The 21280-nt window shown below is 38.8% G+C and overlaps 2 protein-coding genes across 3 annotated transcripts in view; one reads left to right on the top strand and one right to left on the bottom strand.

Moving 5' to 3' along the window:
* The window catches only part of LAMA1 (laminin subunit alpha 1), a 111612-nt gene extending 103599 nt beyond the window's left edge, over nucleotides 1-8013 (top strand). The window contains exons 62-63 of the mRNA XM_055799488.1: nucleotides 1040-1262; nucleotides 2909-8013. Coding sequence (XP_055655463.1) covers nucleotides 1040-1262; nucleotides 2909-3069 — 384 coding nt within the window. The 3' untranslated portion in view covers nucleotides 3070-8013. The remainder of the gene's footprint in view (nucleotides 1-1039; nucleotides 1263-2908) is intronic.
* Nucleotides 4568-21280, bottom strand: part of ARHGAP28 (Rho GTPase activating protein 28) — an 80257-nt gene continuing 63544 nt past the window's right edge. For both annotated transcript variants that reach the window (XM_005236492.3, XM_027785327.2), the window contains exons 9-15: nucleotides 17460-17622; nucleotides 16245-16327; nucleotides 14233-14430; nucleotides 13391-13534; nucleotides 11061-11215; nucleotides 10347-10411; nucleotides 4568-8498 (exon numbers count right to left, since the gene is read on the bottom strand). In XM_005236492.3, the coding sequence (XP_005236549.1) occupies nucleotides 8407-8498; nucleotides 10347-10411; nucleotides 11061-11215; nucleotides 13391-13534; nucleotides 14233-14430; nucleotides 16245-16327; nucleotides 17460-17622 (900 nt within the window). In that variant the 3' untranslated portion in view covers nucleotides 4568-8406. The remainder of the gene's footprint in view (nucleotides 8499-10346; nucleotides 10412-11060; nucleotides 11216-13390; nucleotides 13535-14232; nucleotides 14431-16244; nucleotides 16328-17459; nucleotides 17623-21280) is intronic.

The raw sequence follows: 21280 nt of genomic DNA, 5'->3' as shown, positions 1-21280 counted from the left end.
GGCAGACTAGAACTGTTGGGTAGCACTACATAGACACCAGTGAAATGTGATGGAGGCAAAATGTCTAAACCAAGTCCCCACGGGACTAGTATGGGACAGACTTTTCAGTCTCGAAGTTTTTCATCATCATCACATGATAAAATGTGAGATTAGCAGAAGTCACTGGAACTTTTTGCCTTTTTAATTAGTGTGATTTATATTAGTCTGCAGCCACTGTGACCTCCTGTACTACGAATCTTGTATGTTAGACCAAATTTATACCTTTCTTGTCGCTTAATACTTTTTTCTGCCATAGAGAAACACTTGTCCTTGATAAACATATCATTGCATGTAGAAAGCACACAGTTTTATAGTATCTTTTTCAATATTCATGAACAATTATCTCACTCTCTACTTCTACTGGCCATTATGCTCCATAAACCTTTTAACAATCAATACATAGTTCTCCACTCATGTCCTGCATAAAAAATGTATACTTAATTGCTCCTAAGTGTTTCCTTTTCTTTGAAATAGCTCATTTTTTATTCAAAATTTCCTAGCTAGAGACAGTGTTAAATATCACTGTTTCTGTGGGACATACTTTCTCAGTTAATATTTGCATATTAATCCTCACCACAGAGTTGAGGAAATATCTACTGCTTTGAAAAATAAATACATGAAATAAGTCAACACCTGTATTGGCAATGACAAGTGCTTTCAGTCCATTCTCTTTCTCTTCAGTTAGAGTGGATCTTCTTTCAGATCTGAGGTCTCTTTGCTTCTGTGACTTGATTTGTATTTGTAAGAAACATTGAAATCACGGATTAAGTGTACCAAGCTAACCTAATGGACCATTGCATTGATAGATCTTTCAGGTTTTAAAGATATTTCAATAAGGACACACTCTGTCCATCAAAGTAAATACTAGCTTTGCATAATGACCAAACATTTATTAAAATGGAAATCTCTGCACCAGCATGATTGTGCTTTTATCTAGGCAAATTAGGTCATGTATTCTTACTTTATATCTATCTTTATTGGCATCTGGCTGTTTATACAGGTTTTATTCCATGTCAACAATGGAGCTGGCAGAATAACAGCTACATATGAACCAAGAGGCACAAATAGTTTGTGCGATGGAAAATGGCACAAGCTTCAAGCAAACAAAAGCAAACATCGCATTTCACTGATAATTGATGGGAATTTGGTTCAAACTGATAACCCCTACATCCAGTCAACATCTGCAGATACAAACAATCCCATTTATGTTGGAGGCTATCCTGGTAGGTACAATAATATTTCTCTTCCCTTCATTCCCTCCTGCTCTCAGTCTCTCATAAGAATGATTCTTAACACATGCCCTCTTTTCCACCCCTCCTTTCTCCTGTCCTCTCTCTCTTCCCCTGTTTCTCTCACTCTGATCCATGAGGTTCATGATTGAATTATAAATCATAATTACCATTTTCCACGTTGTTCCTGAGATCACAACGTATTAATATTTGCGTATATTGTCTTGGTGGGGGACTGCATTTAACTGTTGAGTTTGTTGGCAAGATCAATGGAACTCCTATCACTTTCCTACACAAACGTGCTCCTTAGTTTCTGAGAAGGATTTCCTCCACATGGTTTGTCTTCCACAGTCTCTGTCAGACTTCACAACATCTCTGCCTGTGTATGCTGAGGCGCAGTTCTCTTGCAGTCAGACTCATATTAAGGCTTTCCTTTACATTCATTTAAGTAAGGTTTCTATAGTGCTTTTCTTTGCTTTATTTTGGCTGATATTCCGTGTCATGGGCTCTGCAGACAGAAGTCAAGCTGCTGGAGATGAACATGCATTTCCCTTGTTCCGTGCAAATTCCTTTCTGAAATTTGTCAATCATACTACAATGGTAATATAAAAAGATAGTAACATGAAAAATATAAAATTTAATTACTTTTCAATTAGTTGTACAACTCATTAGCTGATAATTTGAGCTAAGACAATGTATTCATCAAGAGGATTGAATTGTGAAGGTTTCACCTATTTGCAGGCATGATTTTTAATGAACACATCAGTACTGAGAGTAGGCTTCACATGATTTTGAATATCTTATGATTCTAAACATAGCATAAAATGTCCATATTCGTTTGTCTCTGAAACAGCTGTTACAGTTTATCAGTTCAGATATTTCCATTTGTGTGAAAACAGAGTGATGAGGTCTAAAGGGGAAAACTCAGCTTTTAAATATTTGGAAAGCTTCAGGGATAATAGCTTGAAATGTTACAGAGCCTTCTGTTGGACAAGGTTTTGGTGCTTTATGGAAAATGAATTAACCAGATCTTGAATAATATTTGGTCTTCCTTGAATACTAAATGGCCTTATCAACATCTTGTGAACTCCTTTTTTTTTTTTTTTTTTTTTTTTTTTCTTCCCAATAGGGTAATGTGATACTATTGCTCTTTCAGTGCTCCATCTGTAAAGATTAGGGTTCATACAGAAAGAAATTCTTCAGTTTAGTACAGTACTGCAGAAAAGGAATGAATTGTTTCACAGGTTCTATGGAAAAAAACAGTTGGGCTCTACCAACCTCATGATTTGCTTTGCTGATGGAGTCCATGACATCTCAGCTGTTGCTTCATATTCTGCCAGTTTCAATTTTAACATGGAAGACACCTATGTAGGGTGGCTTTCTCCTCCCTTCCCCTTTCTTATCTCTCATTGTTCCCTGGGACAACTTATTTCTGCAAACTCTGCACAAGTTATCCCAGTGCATGGCTTACGCTTGAAGGCAGCAGTGGCTGTCTATGGTGGGATGTCCCAGATGATCCAAATGCTAATTGAACTTGGTGCTCCTCGGGAAGGAGGGGAAGGAGTTGAATAATAACCTGGATCTTTGTATTGTTTCAGTTCACTGGAAATAGATTCTACATATTTCAATTTGTTTTTCAGCTGATGTGAAGCAAAACTGCCTCACGAGCAAGAGCTCATTCCATGGCTGTTTGAGGAACCTCGTGTTAACCAAGGGCCAACAAGCAGAGTTGTTTGATTTCAGCAGAGCTTTTGACCTGCGTGGAGTCTTCCCTCATTCCTGCCCTGGGGCTGAGCACTGAACTGCAGCAAAGCCTGTCTGGACTGAGAGAGGGTTTTTTTGTTGATCTGTTATTTTTCAGTCCCATTTCATAATGAAAAGAAGAATTGGTGAGAGCCTGCATCTCTTTGATTTTATGGCTGTTTTCCAACTCAGGACATTTATTTTTTTTTTAGCCAGAAGCTCTATGTCTGCATTTTAACTAAATGGTTGTAAACAACAAATACCTCTGCCACAATGTTAATGGCATTAATTGGGTATTTTTCTTTTGGGAATTTTTATTAATCAGTGTTTACAGTATGTTTTCTTTTGATTACTTGACAGTATTTCATTATCTTGTGTGGTGCTCATTTTATAAAAAGGTAATAATTTTGGACCACATAATAAAATCACAATAAACTATGCATAATTTCATGTAGTTGAGTCATCTGTACGTTTCAGTTAGAAAGAGCCAGAAGACTAAAAAGTGAAAACTACAAGTGGATATAGTCCAGCAGAGGGAGCAGGAGACTAAAGGCATAATTTTGAAGGTTTGGGATTCAAAGTCTAATGAATAGAATTTTCTTATTTATACTTTATGTGGTAGCTCAAATCCCTTTTCTTCCTGCTTTAACATCCAGTGCTTCCAACCCCCATTATAGCTACATTGCGTAGGAGGATTATGTTCCCATTTATGCCTTCATGTAATTGGTGGCAAGACAAGCAGCAACTCCATGGCACAGAGACATGTATGAAGTGTCATGCTGGTGAAGAAACAATTTGGGTATGGTTTGGGAACAACTGTATTTTGGCAATGAGAATGAATGCATCTTGGAAAGGCAGTATTTCTTACAGGACACAGGGAAGTAACTTGGTGCTCTGAGATTCCTAATTCACAGGCCAGTCAGAAGTTCCATCTTTATCTGTTTTTGTAATGTGCTCATCTCTGTTTCTAAAATGAGTCTTCAGGTAGTTGCACTTGAGCCAGGTTTGGGGGGCATGCGCTCGATCGGACTCAAGTAAGGACATCCATTCATCAACTGCCCAGATCATTGAGCAGTGACAGACACATCTCATACTTGAAGATGCATCTGTAATAAACATAGTTTTTTACAAGTCACTTCCATCTCCTTCTTTCTCTTAGAACTAGAAGTATTTTTGTTTCCTCCTTACAGTTTTGTTTGGCTTTGACTACGCATTTTTACAATTCCTTCTAAAGTCATTTTTGCTCTATGTATTTCATACTAGTTTAAAAAAGACTGCCTCAAATGAAGCCACAAAGCAGTTTGTCATTGATTTCAATGAGGCAGGAGACAAATCACTGTCATTTTATGTCTTGCATTGAGGTAGTCCAAGAGAAGAGCTCCTGGAGCAAAGAATTCTCCTCCACTTGAACAGGGATGGCAGAATGTGGTCCTTTGTGTAGCTAACTGCTCAGGTGCTATAACAACATAGTTGCTTTTAAGACAGACTCACCACTGCTTTTTGCAATTGTTGTCGCTTGCTTCTATCCAGAAACCATGTATTTAGATTTGAAGAGCTTACTTTGTTGGTATTGGGTTTTATTTTTGACATGGATACAATACAATGGACATATTCTGCTGTACAAATACATTTATGTGTGGGCTTACTTCCACAAAACACATAACATAATGAGGATGGTAAGGGAAACATACATACAAACATTTTGCTTTGATTAGTGGCATCGTATTATTTTCCAGAGAAGACACACATTAATGGAAAGCCATTGAAAAGTAAAAACTGAAACACAGTACGTTTGTATTTGTTGTCTGTTAACCCCAAGATCTGATCTCATAAAGTTCACATTACAAGCAGTAATTGAGGCAACACGGTTTGGCTAAAATTTCATCCATATCCTGAAATATGTGGTTTAATACATATCTGGTAATTTCCAAATCTTGCCCTTTAGAAGGAGAAACATTTTATTAATGTAAAAGACTAGTGGAGAGGTGAAATTAATAATAGAAAAATTTGGAATGGTAAACTAAGCCAAAATATTTTTCCTGGAAAATGCAGAGTGAGGTAGTTAATATTATACATAGACACAGACACATTTGCACACATGCATACATTCTAATGACGTTAGCTGTGTAAACAGGTTAGAGCATTCCAGTCTGTTTCCGATACCTACTTCTTGCAATATACTCTCTCTCTCTGTTGATATGCAAAATGCTGTCTTTGTAGAATCATAAATACTTGAGGCTTCTTTGGAGTTCGCTGAATAAGTTTCTCCCTGCTCACTACCGCTTTCTCATTAATAGCTTTCCACATATGTTGCTTTTTTTGAGGTGACAACCCTATCATAACTTGGTTTTGACTTGAAAGAACAAAATTCCTGGTGCCTCCACCAGTATTTTGAAATATAAGGCCTAAAGTTGAGACCTTGTATTAAAAAATGTCACAGAGATTGTTCAGTTTGTCTGCTGCATATTAAATCAAGTTAGTGTACCACAACAACACAAAACAATTTAATGCATAACAGTATTAACCACAGTATGTGTGGGTCATTAGGTCCATTTGTATCAGGAAAGAACCTTTCCATTCTGTTTCAGAGACAGCAAGTATTTGGCAGTGCTGTAGTAGTCTGGGCACTGTACACAAAATTTAGTTCATTTGCAGATATGCATGTCTTATAAAGTTGTAGGCAATTTAATATAAAACAAGCGTTCACAGGGTGGTTTTAATTACATCAGATCTGGCTTTCCTAAGTTGTGAAGTGGTAAAAGGTGAGAGTCTTCCAAAAATCCCTTGTATCCTGTATGGAATACAGTGAGCTCTATTTCAGAAAGGATTTAGATGAAGTCCTCATTTCAGGGTCCAGAACATGCTGAGCACGTTACAGTGTGAACGCATGGGTGCTCTGTACTTTCCCTTGTGCAGCCACTGAGAGCAAAGAGTGAAGTGAGCAGGCAAGACGGTGGAGGTCAGTGTATTTGTCTGAGAGTACTGTAGAATGTTACCTCATTTGCCCCAACATTTCAAATTCTTTGGTTACACTTTCTGTATAGTCATAGAAGCTCTTTCGTTGGCTATAAATACAGTGATGCTTAGCATTTATATGATGTTCTTTATATTCAAAGCACTTTGCACGTAAAATCCCTTTGCTGAGTTTGTCCTTCCTGGGTGGATGTTTGTAACTCCTGATCTGTTCAGGGAGTTGTTTGGCTGCATCCAGGAGCAGAATTTAACTCGACTAATTCTCATGTTACCTTTATAAGGAAAGCACTAGTCCTGTTTTACAGCTAAAAGAAAATGGCAGCACAATAGAAAAAGTTGTCCATTGCCACAGAGGGAACTGAAGGCGATCGGGAACAAAGCACCTGACAAAATGTTTATGCTTAGTCCTATGAACAAATCACAGATCTACAATCTCTTGTATACTTAAAATAAATAGTTGTCAAAATAAGCAGTGTATTTCGTAAGACAACTGTTCTGGTCTTTTCCTGGCCACAGCTATGCATCCATTGGTGTTAAGACATAAAAACCAGTAAAGTTGAAAGTTTCACTCTTTTAAAGAAAGTGATCTGCCCTCTGTAGATGTTATTGCTGGTAAAATTACTGATTTAATATTGATTTCTTTCACTGAACACTAGCAATGAAAGTTAAGTACTGGAGAACATTATTAACTTTGAAAAGGGTTTCTAGAATGTGCAAATCTTCCTTGGACAGCTTCAGCAGAGCACCACAAGTTACAGGCTCTCTCTGCAGGACAACGTACTTTGCATTCACCTGGAGGACTTGGTTCAGAACACTTTTGCATTGCTACCTGGTAAACAGAGCACTAGCTGCTGCCTCATCTGTGTCTCCAGATCAGGAACAAAACACACTGCTCAAACTGTGAGTGAATTCATTGTGCAATATCATCATCCACGACAGAGACTTTGCAGTGCGTTTGAAGGCATTAGTTCCCATTTTTTGCATAAGACCAAGATGAAAAAAGTACTTGCTGTTTTCCAGAGACTTGCAATTTCCCTACTCAACAAACAGGGTTTACTTCTATAAAGTATAGCCCAAAACAAGGGGATTAGGTGAAGAATGGTGCTCACTTTTGTGACTGGCTACAAACTAGACGTACTGTCTTAGATTTGCTGTGCTGCATTCCCAGTGCGGCTGCAGCCGACTCTTGTCAGCCTCTGTGTTTTCATAGACCGCATGCCATCTGTAAAAGGAGCTGCAATTTGCCACGTATTTGTAAAACCCCCAGCACAACTGGACCTAGTTTGGCTACAGTTTTGAGGCCCTAATATGTAAATGTTAAATAAGGGTATTAAATCCCTCTGCTCATTGGAAGCTCTTTTTCTTTGCCATGCTGTATTATACATGATCCAGACAAAGATCTCTCTTCTTAATGCAGCTGAATAGTATAAAAGTTGCTTACATATTAAAGCTAAAATAAAAAAAAAAGAGAAAAACAATTAGGTTACAAATTAAGAAACTATAATGTTTAACAAAAAAGGTGATGGCTGTAAGAGGCACCATTAACACCTCTTTCCTATTATGGCATTACACAGACTTAAATTTGAGAGTATCAAGTCAAAGACAGAGCCAGAGGAGTATTCCCCTTCTCATCGAGCATTTGTCTCTCAAAGCTTGTGTGTGTGGTAGTGGGAGGAAGGAGAAAATGGTTTGTGGCGCTACAATTGCACACAGTAATGTGATCCAGACAGACAATTTTGGAAGACTGGTAGTAGTATATACAGTGGTACATACATAAAGCAGTATAGCCGTCTATACAGTAGTTCTTCCTCCTGCCTCTCTCCCTCCCCCAATATCAGATACTCATGAGGAGCGACTGAGAAACATAAATATTGCAGTAACACAGACCGTACAGGTTTGCTTTCAGCAGAAAGGTTTGATGTTTTTACACAGCTACATCTTGGCACTGCTGCAGGTTGAGCTCCTCTCTTCCACACTTGACAGATGCCTTTTCTTGAACATCTCTGTGATGCTTCTGTGTTATGCTGTGGTCGGTAGTGTTTCATGCATCCTCAGATGCCTCTGGATTCTTTCAAAAAATTAATGTTCTAACACTAGGTCAGGAAATTAACAACTCTGTATGTGACAGGTTGTTTTCTGTGCACCGTACCTTGGTCCACCCTCCTTAACTCCTGGGCCAACTGGCACAAGTGTAATCCATATGAAAGAGTAACTGATGTGATATTTTCCAATGGTCCAGAAGCTGGAGTGATAATGCTTATACCAAAAGCAGTACATGGTGACAGTCAGTTGGACAGTGCGGTAGGAAGGAATGAGGTTCTGTAGCTACCATTTTGTTTCATCTCTGGCAAGAGCTTCTGTAAAAGGACAGGCATCACTGTTGTCCATTTGGCTTTCTTCCAGCACACTGTAGCCTTCTGTTTCAGCTTGCTTTTGGTTTTATCACCCACTCTGCCTGAGGATTTGCACGGTAAACGTCTAACATGTATGCATCCGGATCCAAACAGTGCTGACCTGAAACGGAAACCAGCAGCCATGAATCATAGGATTTTTTGAGCACATTAGTAAATGGGACAGAGCAATGTTAAAATGTCCTTGAATGTATCTCTGAGTTACACACAATGAGCCCGATTTGGTGTGTCCAGCTAACATCTTGCCTGGGTACAGACAGGGGCTTTGGTAAATCTGCCAGTGATTTTACTCACTGAGAGTCATGAATTCACTTCTACTTCCAGGCAAGATGCCCTGCAGCACACCGAGTTGTGGACAAGACATTTAGTCAAATGGTGAACAAATATTACGGTTTCTTTAGAAGCACTAACAACGCTGTAACTGTAAATACCACAGTATGAGGGTTTTTTATTTCTAAGGTGTTACTGGGCTGGAATTGCAACTCTGTGACTTTGTTTCTACACTATTTTTAAATGCTAAAAAAAGAGCTTTGTAGACTACGTGTTCCCATCCAGCCACGACCTTGTAAAGAAACACAGGGACTATATCAAGGCTTTTGGCAGTTGCTGTTTTGCTGTTTTGTTTTTTTTTAAAAAAAGTTCTCTAAAGTCTGGCCATTTGAGGGTTTCGTTAGGTGGTGAGTGGGAATAGGAGTTGGGTGGCTGGGCAGTCCCTGCTGCTTTGCCACAGAAAGAGGCATTTGGTGCCTCTTAATTGAGTAATAAGGCAATAAATTCCTGAGTGAAGTTGATTTGTTGGACTGTACTGCATTTACACTGGATGATGGAGCCATTTAACTGGTGAGGTTACATTACTGTGACACAACGGATTTTGGTAAATTTTTTGTAGTTCCTTTTAAGGTCACTGGGGTCCTAATAATTTTATTCAAGTGAAAGCAATATAAATGAATTAATGCACAATCAGCGTACTAAGATGCCTTGAAAGATCTAGGACTATAAACATAATTGTAAGTGAAGAGGCAAATTAAACATCCAAATTTTTGAAAGAGCATGGTGGGAATACTGGGAATTGTTTCACAAGGCTGTTAGGATTTTCTCTCTTTTTAGCATCAGTTGGTCGTCCTGTTTAGCCAGGGAAAACCCCCACACTAATTGAATTTAGTTTTGTATTTAGCTTCAGTAGGCTGCTTCTTGACTGCAGCTGAAGCAAGTCTATGATGTTTTGTAATAACTTTATAGAAACTGTTTAGCTGAATCTAGCAGAATTAAGGAATAATCTGATCACACAGATGACAAAAGACTCCAACACAGCATCCAGAATTTTTATGTGATAGAGAAAGGAGAGAGTCGGGACTGTGCAATATCAAAATAAAATCTGGGTTTTGACCTTTAGGCCAGGACCTTGTGTTGCAAGCCACTGCTATTAGAAAAATGTCACTGCAAGAAACACAGAAGAAAACAAAATGCTTACGGCAAGGGATTTACAAATGAAGTAACTCACATGGATTAGTAGGAGTATAGTACACCCATACATGCAGGGGATGAATTCTCAACTCTATGGCTTTTATCTGTGGGAGATTAGCACCTCAGTGCAGTGAGGGAGAAATGGGTCTTGGGAAAAGGCTTGACAGAAAAGTGATGTGCTCTCAAAAGGACTAAACATGGAAAAATGCTCAGTTATGAGAGTGAGAGAGATAAACAAAAGGTCTGATGAATCTGGCAAGATGAAGTCCTGCTGAAGTCCAGCCATCAGGTCACTGTCCTGTGGGATGCCCCTCCAGTCTCGCTGCAGAGGGAAGAAATTATTACATTGATTTTAACAGCTTTTGGGTCAGGCTCCTTTCCTGCATGTGGACTGGAGGGTAGGCGAGACCCAGCTGTGTGAAAACAGCACTGAGGAGTTTTAGGAGGCTAAGGACATTCAGAACTGAATTTCAAAAGTGAGACCTACCTATATTTCCTCCAATTTCATGTAAACTTTGGATCTGGCTTCTCATGTTCTGTGATGATCCACGGCTAGGATGGAAAAAAACCTTCAGTTTGTCTTTCTGTTATACCCACTGCCTTAACAGCTGCTATCTATATTAAGCTAAAAATTGATATTTTTGTCCCTGTGAACTTACTTATCAAAAGCAAGGACTTCTACCAAACAGAGCACTGCAGAATACTGAATCTGCTACAGAGGTAGACTACTGTGTCACAGTGAAATAAACCTTCTATTATATTATTTATTTTATATTATTTATTTAAAACATAATTCTGTGGTAACATGGGAAGACTTTGCAGAAACGATTTTCAGATACAATTTACCATTTCCAATAACTGTTAATAACTGTTACCTTACAGAAACAAATACATTAATGTTTTATGGGCAGACGTAAGACAATCCCTCTGGATTCTCTAGGCAGCTCATCTATAAAGCATATGTTTTTAGTAGTGGCACAACAGAGGGAAGATTGATTCTGTATCAGAGCCAATTGTTAAGTAAAACACAAAGAATAAAATCAGTGGTTAAAATTTCCTTGACCGGCATAACCAGAAATTAGCAAATGTAGATTAGAAAAAGAGTCCTTGTAACACAAAGAGTCTTTGAAAAGGGAGCAATCTATTAATTAATGGTTCTGACATTATTGTTCAGGAAAACAAAATGTTCTGAGTTACCCACCTGTTTTCACAGCGGAATCGAGCCAGGATGTCTTTGGCTTTTGTTTGGCTGTTGAGTTGTATTGCCATAGAGACTTTTGAATGCAGTGGAGCATAAACTCTTATCACCCCCTCGGGTATGTCAGACTGCAGGTATGGGGGAAAAGTGACAGCTCCCTAAAATCGATATCAGTAGAGTAAGTCTAAGGCAAATACTGTTCCAGCCCCATTCAGAAGCAGTTCTGCAACTCTTTTGAGGTTGCTTGCAGAAATCACTGTCCTGGATTCATTTGATTATTCAAAAAGCATATCTACAGTCATACAAATGCAAATTTGTAGATACAGTATAACGAGATAGTATACAAAGACACAATCTCCTTGGTAAGAATCACATAATGCACACAGAATAAAGTAAAGCCCTTGAATTTTAAGTGCTTGCAGTAATATTGAGTCAAGTTATCTGAGATTTTTTAAGTTACTTCTGTTAACATTGGTCAGTGAACCAGCTCCTTATTTAAAAAGACATAAAAATGATTAGGAATATCTGATATCTGCTCTTAATTTTAACAACGATATTCCCCTGAGGCATGAAGATCCAGTTCTCTGTTTCTGCTTGCTACAGCTTCAACTAGATTGAAGTGTATGTACAGTACAATTTCAAAGTACCGTATGGTTTCTGTTAATTTGAAATTTGACCTTATGTAGGGTTCAAACGATCATCTATGAAGTTTATGCACTCTTCCGTGATTAATGGTAGATAAATCAATTAGCAAGGTTTGCATTCCAGTTCTAATCCAGTTAGTACCATGCTGAGCAGAGTACAATAGTCTCTCCAGCCTCTGTCCCTGTGTAATTTAGAACATCTGAGACCTGGGGACTGTGTTAAGTGCTCTCAAAATTCAACTCAGTTACCCAAACAGAGTTTGCCTCCAATTTACCCTTCATATTTCAGCTACCTGCCGTGGCTACTCTTAGTTTTATTAGATGCAAAGCCAATTGCTATGATCAATAAACTTGTCTTCCCAAAGGTGCAATGACTGCAGTAATCAACTCTCCTCAGAAGCTCTCACTGTATTCATTCCAGGGTGAATACAGTTTTGCAACACAGTAGTCTGCCGTTTTAAACAAACATCTCTGTCTCCATCTGCAGCACAAATGTGTGTCCTACTCACAATATATCTGTCAGTGCTGGCAAATGTATTCTCCAAAAAGCTGAATTATCATGGATTCACAATTCACACATAAAATTTCTCGTTCTTTTTTCCCCCAGATGTTCCATTCTGCATTTTCTCTGTTGTTTGTATTAAGTGGATTGTTCTCAATTTCTTATAATCTCTTGATATCACTCCTTCCTAATTTGTCCTTTAGTTTGTTCTGCAAGAGTATTTGTCAATAACTATAGAGTCCTTGACCAGTTCCTTGATTACTCCTCTTGCAGTTCACCAGTCTCCATTCTTTTAAACCTCCATGGAAGATCTTAAAGATTTCTCTACAGGCTATTAAAGGTAGTTACTACACGGAAATACTACATATAAGCTGCTATAGGGACTGTATATTCTATGCATGTGTACGCAACATGCTTTGTTGCCTAAATTATATGTTACACCTAATATGTAAGTTGATTTTAGGTGTCTATTAAAGTAGCGTGTGTCTGGTAAGTTCCTAAATCCATGTCTAGGCAGTGGAGAAAAGTTGGTGGCTTTAAGACCTCCAAAAGAAGATTTTTGCATCAGACTTTTCTAAGTCTGAACTGGACCTGGAGCTCAGGAAGTTCTCAGAAGTATCCACCTCTCTCCTCTGACTACACAGGGACTAACAACACAAACTACTTCATCAGGCACTTAAAATTTAGACCCAGTTTTGGTGTCTATGTTAGGAAAACTGGATTTTCTCTCTGCATAGGAAGTTAATGCAAAGCTGTAAAACCAAAGCTTCCAAGAAGAATATCCAGTGGCCTAGACCAGGGCATGGGTAAATGCAATGAATCCTAATAATAAATCCTATGACTCAACTACAGAGCCATGCACTTGTTGAATATCTACAGATTATTGCTGTCAAGGGTAGTCCATATATGACCATTTTCTTATAAAACACATACAAAACCAGCATGTGTTTGCAACAGGTTATAGCTTGGGCTGCTAGAAATCATTCTGCCTTCCTTACCTTTTCTCAATCAATCCCCAAAGCTTTGTCTTATCAAGTGATTGGACTGGGAAGCACATCTTTCAAGATAGCTCCCAAGACAGCTTATTTTGTGTGGCAAAATTTCCTGCCCGCGCTCAGAAGCTTTTATGAAAGAAAGGAGGAAGGCTGGTTAAAGTTGCCCTTGAAAGTGATGCATTTTTATCACACCTCTGGTCTTTCAGGTCTCTCCCGTTCCATGGTCTTTCTCCTCAGAAGTTTTCTCACCCCTTTGTCAAACATCAGCTGCCTCTTGCTGTTGTTCATTGCTGCCTCATTCATTTTCCTCACTTGGGAAATCAGAAAGGATGGGACCTAAAGGAAGGAAACCGGAGCTGAGAATGCACAGTAATCCTTTTCCCCCATAAAACTGGTGTTGGCGCTTTAGAAAGGTACCAGATTCAGGCAGCAGAAGCTCTGTTTATTCCCAGAAAATGCATGTGATGGGTAACTCCTTCTAACAAGCCACAGTTACTCCTTTGGTGAAACTGTAGGCCACCTTTCATACCATGTGAAATTTTTTAGTGATGTTTGCAGTTGTAGGAACTTTATTAGGAGTTAAGCTTCGGAACCCCCATCATACCCTCCCTCTGTTATGAGGAAATGAGCTGAAACTCTCATCATCTTCATGCCATCCTTCAGCAGTCCAGCAAGTAGTACACACTTTTGGCCCATGTTATTATGGGCTAGACTTTAAACAATCATTTAATCTCATTCAAGTTTAGGTATCTAGATTAAATCATTCTCATATGCATTCTTCTGGACAAACAATGGTATGGGATAAATACCTCCAGAGGGCAATTCATGCTAAAATGGATGTCTTAGATGACATATATCTCCATCCAGACATATCTGTTACCCTGTTTCATCCTTGATATAGAAGACACCAGCCAGTTTCCAAAGACTAGCTAACTATTTCTTCTAGGAAGGTCACTTTGATTTCTACAGAGCTGCTGCATATAAAAAATAATTCTCTGTACTGGGGCCATGAAAAGGGAACCAGCATTACTCACTGTCCACAGGATGTCCTGGTACCGAATTAAAAGCCGCACAATGTGTGCTGTGCTGGCAGCTGCTTGCATTTCTTGTTGATTTGCACGTTTCCCTTTGTAGATGAAGAGGTTTGGTGCAACAATCATAGAAACGTTCCACAAATTCATTTTATTTTTCCCTTCATTAGCAACCACCTTTTTCAGGAACCGAAGAAAGGCCTGGAAAAACAAAACTTGTTATGCTGAGTCTCACAAAATAATTTAATTAATAAAAGTAGTGTTTTCAAATGCACAGCATTTCTGTCTTCAAAGCTGCTATATTTGCACTTGGAGGTGAAATTTAGATTTTTGTGCATTGTAATTTGGATTACTCCAATATTTGCTGGCACAACTACCTGTGTCAATCACAGAAGAAATGTTAATTTTATGAAAATACATATAAATTATAGAAAGATAAATTATTATCTATCACTTAAAGCATAATCCCAAATCTATAAGTCAAAGTACAGTGTCTGCACTAAGTCTTTAAATCCTGTAGTAGAGGAAAGATATACAGGTGTTGCAATGGAATAGTTAATTTCTTCATAGATTTCAAGGTGCCTATTTTGAAGTATCTGGCCATGGCTTGATATGTTGCAATCACCAGGATGATCAACCTCTCTTCAAAAGTGTGCCAGTCCCATTTCTGATATAATCTGAGGAATTTCTGCCAGCAAACCCCAAACTTTTATTCTGGGATAATGAAAGCAAGAAGAGCACAGTGGTTGTTCATCGACGTCACTTCTGCACACGCATGGCAGAGTCAAAGGAAACTCATTTCCCTTTTGGGCAGTTTATTCAGAATTTTACTTGAGTGACTGAATAGGATGGATTGCAGCTGTGGTTAGAGTTGGGGTCTGCCAACGAGTCCTTTTGCAACACTGTCCTGGTTTCAGCTGGGATAGAGTTAATTTTCTTCCTAGTAGCTGGTACAGTGCTGTGTTTCGGATTTGGAATGAGAATAATATTGATAACACACTGATGTTTTAGTTACTGCTAAGCAGTGTTTATGCTAAGTCAAGGACTCTTCAGCTTCTCATGCTGCCAAACCAGTGAGGAGGCTGGGGTGGGGAGTGGTGGCACAAGGGCAGGGGGGGCACAAGAAGCTGAGAGGGGACACAACTGGGACAGCTGACCCCAACTGACCTAAGAGATATTCCATACCATAAGACATCATGCTTAGCATATAAACTAGGGGGAAAGCTGGATGGGGGCCGCTGCTCAGGAACAGTGGGTGGTGAGCAATTACATTGTGCATCACGTAATTTTTATTTTCCCTTCCTTTTCTGTCCCATTAAACTTTTTTTATCTCAGTCCATTAACTTTACTTTTTTTTTTTTTTTCTGATTCTCTCCCCCATCCCACTGAAGGGGCAGGGAGTCAGTGAACAGTTGTGTGGTGTTTAGCTGCCTGCCAGGTTAAACCACAACAAACTATATCATTAAAACCACTGTCTTTGTACCCTACACTGCAATTAAAACATTTTTACAAACCCAGGAATTACAAAAGAGAAACTGCATTGGAGACATTTCTAAAATCTCATTATAAATAGGAAGTAGAGATTCATTCAGTTTTTCCATCACTTCTATTTTTGTATAAAAGCTTAGTAATAATTAAGACTACTTGTGTAGCATGTGTTTTACGTATACAGCTGTATATTGTATATTGAAAAACCAGAAACTGGACCTTCTTTTTCCAAACTATGCAAGGAACAAGGCTCTTTGAAATGAATCCCCCAGAATAAATGATGCCTGGGAGCCATTTACTGACACCAGCAGTTGGATACCTCCAGCAACTATTACTTAATTGCTTGTAAAAGAAATGACAGCCAGGAACATCTTTTCAAGGAAATGATAAAACCCCACACATGAATACTTTCACAGTGCAGTGCAGCGTCTGATCACTGACTGTTAGAAAAACAACAACCATGTCTCTCATTTAAAAGTCAAAAGCACCACAGATGGCAGGTGATAGCAAATGAAGAAAGAACTTACTTTGGCTGTGTCTCTGTTGGCTTCAGGCAGCAGCATGATCAACAGATGCAAAGCTTGTAGCTGTAACTTGATTGTAGAAATTTCTAAGAACGTGAATAATTAGCATTTTTAAAATCCTAGTTGCAAAAAAAATCTAAACCTTGTTGGTCAACAGTTCCAGAAACACAGAAACCACTGTCTGGTTGAGACTAGCAGGTTTAGGTGTTGATTAACCATAGCCTTTCCCATGATTAACTATTCCTAAACAGAAAACCAATCTAATGGGTGGGGTTTTCCTCATCATATTGGGTCTTCATCACGGGGGAAGATAAGACTTTATATCCACTCAGGATGGATAAGAGAGGTTTGGAGAAAAAAAAAAAAAAAAAAAAAGAGTGCAAGCTGTGGACAGCGTATCTGTTGCAAGGAATAAATTACTTTATTCTGTGCAGACACCTCCTGTTCAGTTTTCTCCTCCAGATTACTAAGTGATCATAACTGCATGCAGTCTGTGATTCACAAGAACGCTCAAGTAGGAGAAGGTTAGAGAAAAGGGTCACCTCCTTGTGCCCTTTCAACTACCTCATGGAGACACTGAAAACTTAGTTGCAACCTTATGTAAAGGTCTTAATTTTTCTGCACCAATTTGCCTAATAAATTCATCATCCTGACAGTTTCACTCTGTCCTAGCTGACGTGAATTTACAATGAAATCAGTAAGTGTGGCAAGTTACTACTGCATTCTTCCTGGAAGACAAATGAACAAAATGTACTGAGAATGAGAGCGTGTGTGTACACTGAAAACAAAACCCGACTGCCTGAAGCTTTCTGTGATCACACCTATCTTTGTACAAACATTCTGACCTCAGCATAAACTTTAAGTGAAATGAACAGAATATCAGCTAAAGGGCAGTGACTTGAGTTTACCTTGCAGAAATTTTTGTTTGTGAAATCTATAATTTGGGTGAATCAGAGTCTGTATATGAAAGTCATTGCTCAGTCATCAATTGCTCACAGGTTTCAAATCTTACATTAAACAGTTGTGTCATTCACACAATGAGTCTATGCTATTAGCTAAATGCAGACCTTTTCTATTTGAAAAGGAAAGGTTGCAGAAAATGTAAATGTTTAGGCAATGCACTGAGACTTTTTCTCTCTCTACTTCAGAAAGAAAAAAATATGAAGTCTACTATTACATTTGATCTAGATCAGTCCACATTAACTCATTTCCACATACTTTCCACTAGTGTGATGAAAGCAGGCAGATATTCTACTGTGAAGAGTGGGCTTGGGAGTTCTCTTATAAACATTTTCAGCAGTCCAGCTGCATCATTATTTCGTACTTGGTCCCAGTCAAAAGCATCTTCATAAAATTTTGCCTCAAGTTCTTGATGAAGATTCTGAAAGATACAAGGAACATCTGACCTTCAGTCATTGCTTCTGACCCAGCAGTCTGAGACCACTTCAGAAATCCCATTACAAACAACTGGCAGGTTTACACTGCAGTTGAATTAAAGTAGCCCTAAACCAGTGGTGGTTTAGGTAGAGCTGTGTGGAGTTCAGAGCAGGTTAACACATCAGGTTCCTGGGGATATTTTACAGGAGAGGCTAAATTCGGTTTGCTATAGCTAGATTTCTGCCAGTGAGCCATTTGAACCATTTTAAAACAAGACAATTTTGTGCAATGCCTTAGAACTAGAAAGAGAAAATTCAGTTAAAAAGGATTTTTAGCACAGCTGTTCTTCTTGTTTGAAACACTCTCCAGAGATTTTGACCCTTAAATCACAAAGGAGTGGCATTTCTTCCTCACTGCCAGTGAACTTGCTACATAGCCTGTTGGAATCCGAGTCCACAGGCCCTAAGCAAATGGCTTTAATTTCAGGTCTTTCTGTCTTTATAAAGATGTTTTGTTTTCCAATAGCTATAATTAGATTTCATCACTTTGTAGAAAAATAAAAGTATCAAACCATTACTGTCAGAAAATCTCCACTTAATACATTCCAAAAAACACCATGAGAGATCTAAGACAAGATTGATTATACCATTTTGAGTGCCCATTTAATCCTCTTGCTCTCAATGTCAGCATCTTGCTCTATATTGGAGGTCTGTTTAGTTCTGCAGGGTAACTAATCAGTGTTTCATATTTGTGTCTAAATGGGAAACATTCAGTAAGGTCCCTAGTAGATATGTGTGGGAAAATTACTTTGGGGGGGAATTAGAGAAAACTGGGACCTAGTAGAAGCATAGCATCATGGAAAGCTTTTTGGGGTAAAATGCAGCTATCGCTTTCGGGATGTTTGGCATGCACGGAATCTGCCTTACCACGGCTCCCTGAGCAAGGCACCCTGCCACCTCGGCACCTGCTGACAGGAGTAAGGGAGGGGGGAGCGGAGCGGGGACCCCGCGGCCGGGCTCTGCTGTGCTCCCCGCAGGGGGAACTTGGCGGCACCACACAGCTGATAAGCTGCATAGCGGTTGTCAAAGGAAGAATACATGAGATGATGTTCACTGTTGAGCCAAGAGTTGTGGCAAAATTACTCTCCCCAGATGAAATAATCTCGTTGCAATACTAATACACACCTCCACCCCAACATTACCACCTCCAAGGTACCACTGCATCTCACTGGGTATGTGATACCAATCAGTAACAAAAATATGTGTGACTAGAGTCACTCAAGCTCCACCTAAATGTAAAGAAAATGGACTGGTCTTGGAGTGAAATAAGTCCAAAGGGGGGAATTGTTGTCTAAACTCCTGAATTACCACACTGATTTAGTGTGTAAGTATATGTTAAACACATCTGTGCATGAAGTTAGGTCAAGCTGATCCACTCTCTATGAATGAAGGAACTTCTAATCAAGGGAGTCAGCCTTGGGAAGCGTGAGTGACAACAGACAGCGAGAAGAACACCATTATCTAAGAAACGAGCATTCAAGTGAAAAAGTTCTGGCCGCAAGAGAAGACAAGCTACTAAGGTGTTACAACCCTCATACGTTAACAGAAAATTAATTGAAAACAAGACAAAGGTGATTGTGGTAGTGGGAGGTGGCAACCGTTGACTCAAACAGACTCCCTGAAGGAGGGCAAAACCCTGCTCGGGGAGCATGTGTAGTGAAAAACTTCAGCAGCGCTATCTGAGGGTGTGTGTTAATTGGCATTAGAAGCTTATAACCTATCCTGTGAATGATAAATTAATATGCAATGTACTGTGAAGTGTAAAAAGTGAACAAAAGAGGGGAGAAGTCAGGGAAGACTCCATGATAACTTCTGGGATCAGTCGAGGGGCTGAACCTGTTTTCTCCCCCATAGGGACACCTACTGGGTACGAACTTTATTCTACGACTAACTCATGCCCGCTGTTACCAGGTATATTCTCGTAAGCTTACTTTGCAGTGTTATCATGGGCAATCTTTGAAATTTACTTTGTCACAAACTTGCATTTTGTATTCTAAAAATCTTCAGCTAAACTTTCATTTTGTGTAAGCCTCCAGAGATTTTAGTTGCGACAAGGGGTTTGACTCAGTGACGCTGTCAGCGGGGGTCCCTGAATGGGTCAGTCGAGTCACCCCCTGACACCGTGGGCTGTCAAACGCAGGTAGCGGACAGGCTGGTGGAACACAAGGGTCTCGTCTTTCTTGGGAAACTGTCACACAGATCAAATATAAAGGGTTCGAGGAAACCCCCACTTTCTAACATGACAGAATGGAATTTGGCTTTAAACCCAGATCACTGTTTGGAAAATGCAAGCTCCTCAAAACTGTGTTGGATTAATAAGATTGAAGGATGGTTTTGTAATATAAGTGTATCCATAAATAACACATCTTTCACAATTATTACTGCCCAAACACTGCCGTATCCGTAGGAAGTTTGTTGCTGTTTTTTGTGAGACCATTTATGACAAAATATATCTGTAGGTAATATTCAGGTTTCAAATCATGTTTTTGTCAAATGTAATTTATAAATTTGTCAAATCTAATTTAATATTACACAAAAAAGCTTAGTCCATTCAGACAGAAAAGCTTTTAAAAATGAATTCTGTTTACTGTGTCTCACACGAATGGAAGGAAATTACATATCATATATGGTCGCACATAATGAAGCAGAATGGTTGGCACAAAAGGAAATAGAAAGTCATTCAGGATTTGGTATATAATGTTACAATCTCATTTTCACTAGCACATTTTACTGGTTTTAATCTGGGCTATCTCACCTTCCTCTGTATTCACATCCTTTGCACATAATCTATGCAAACAGCTGGATTAAATTCTGTCCTGGTAACTGACTGGGAAATGTGGAACAGAAATCCTCACCTCATCAAAAGCACAATAGGGCAAAAAAATTACTCCATGTTTTTCTGGCAAGAACTGGGAAAAAGCCATAGAAATAGAAAGCAAGATTTTTGAAATGTAAACATTTAATGTATAACTCCACACAGGCAAGCATATATATATATATATATATATATATATATATATATATATACTGTATATATACCCTGCCCCCTGTATATATACCTAATACCTTTACAAAATGCTTTTGCATATTTTTTAAAACATGAAGATCCTAGAGTAGGCCGTCTTACATTTTTGGATCACTGGAGCTTTTGTTACAAGTCAGATTACAGAGCAAAAACTTGTATTTATACCTTCTATTCTTTGTTTTGTAGAAGACTAACCTTTAATCACTTCCACATGCCTTTTCTTTCTCCAAACAAGACTGAAATAAAATTGGAATGCCCTCAAATCCTAATGTCATAATAATGTATGAGGGCTTTGAAGGAGGAAATCTGGATCTGCTTTGAAAAAAACTCTCCCTTGCTGGTTGGCTTTAGGACAGACTTGAATGAAGCCAAAACTCAAATAATTTAAAACTTTCATATGGGCAGTTTAACTTACCACCCAGTATAGGAAACTTACATATAAAGTCATATGTCATAGCAGCTCCCTGGATATAAGTTGTGAATAAGAACTGAAAAAGATGCAGTAGAGTATATGCAAAGAATATGAAAGTAATTTAATTAGTTAGAGCACAGCCCTGCTGTGTAATCTCGCTGGAGAT

This window comes from Falco peregrinus, chromosome 3 (assembly GCF_023634155.1).
Source record: "Falco peregrinus isolate bFalPer1 chromosome 3, bFalPer1.pri, whole genome shotgun sequence".
NCBI classification, from domain to species: Eukaryota; Metazoa; Chordata; class Aves; order Falconiformes; family Falconidae; genus Falco; species Falco peregrinus.
The sequence above is the reverse complement of the archived record's forward strand: the minus strand, read 5'-3'. Positions and strand labels throughout refer to the sequence as shown.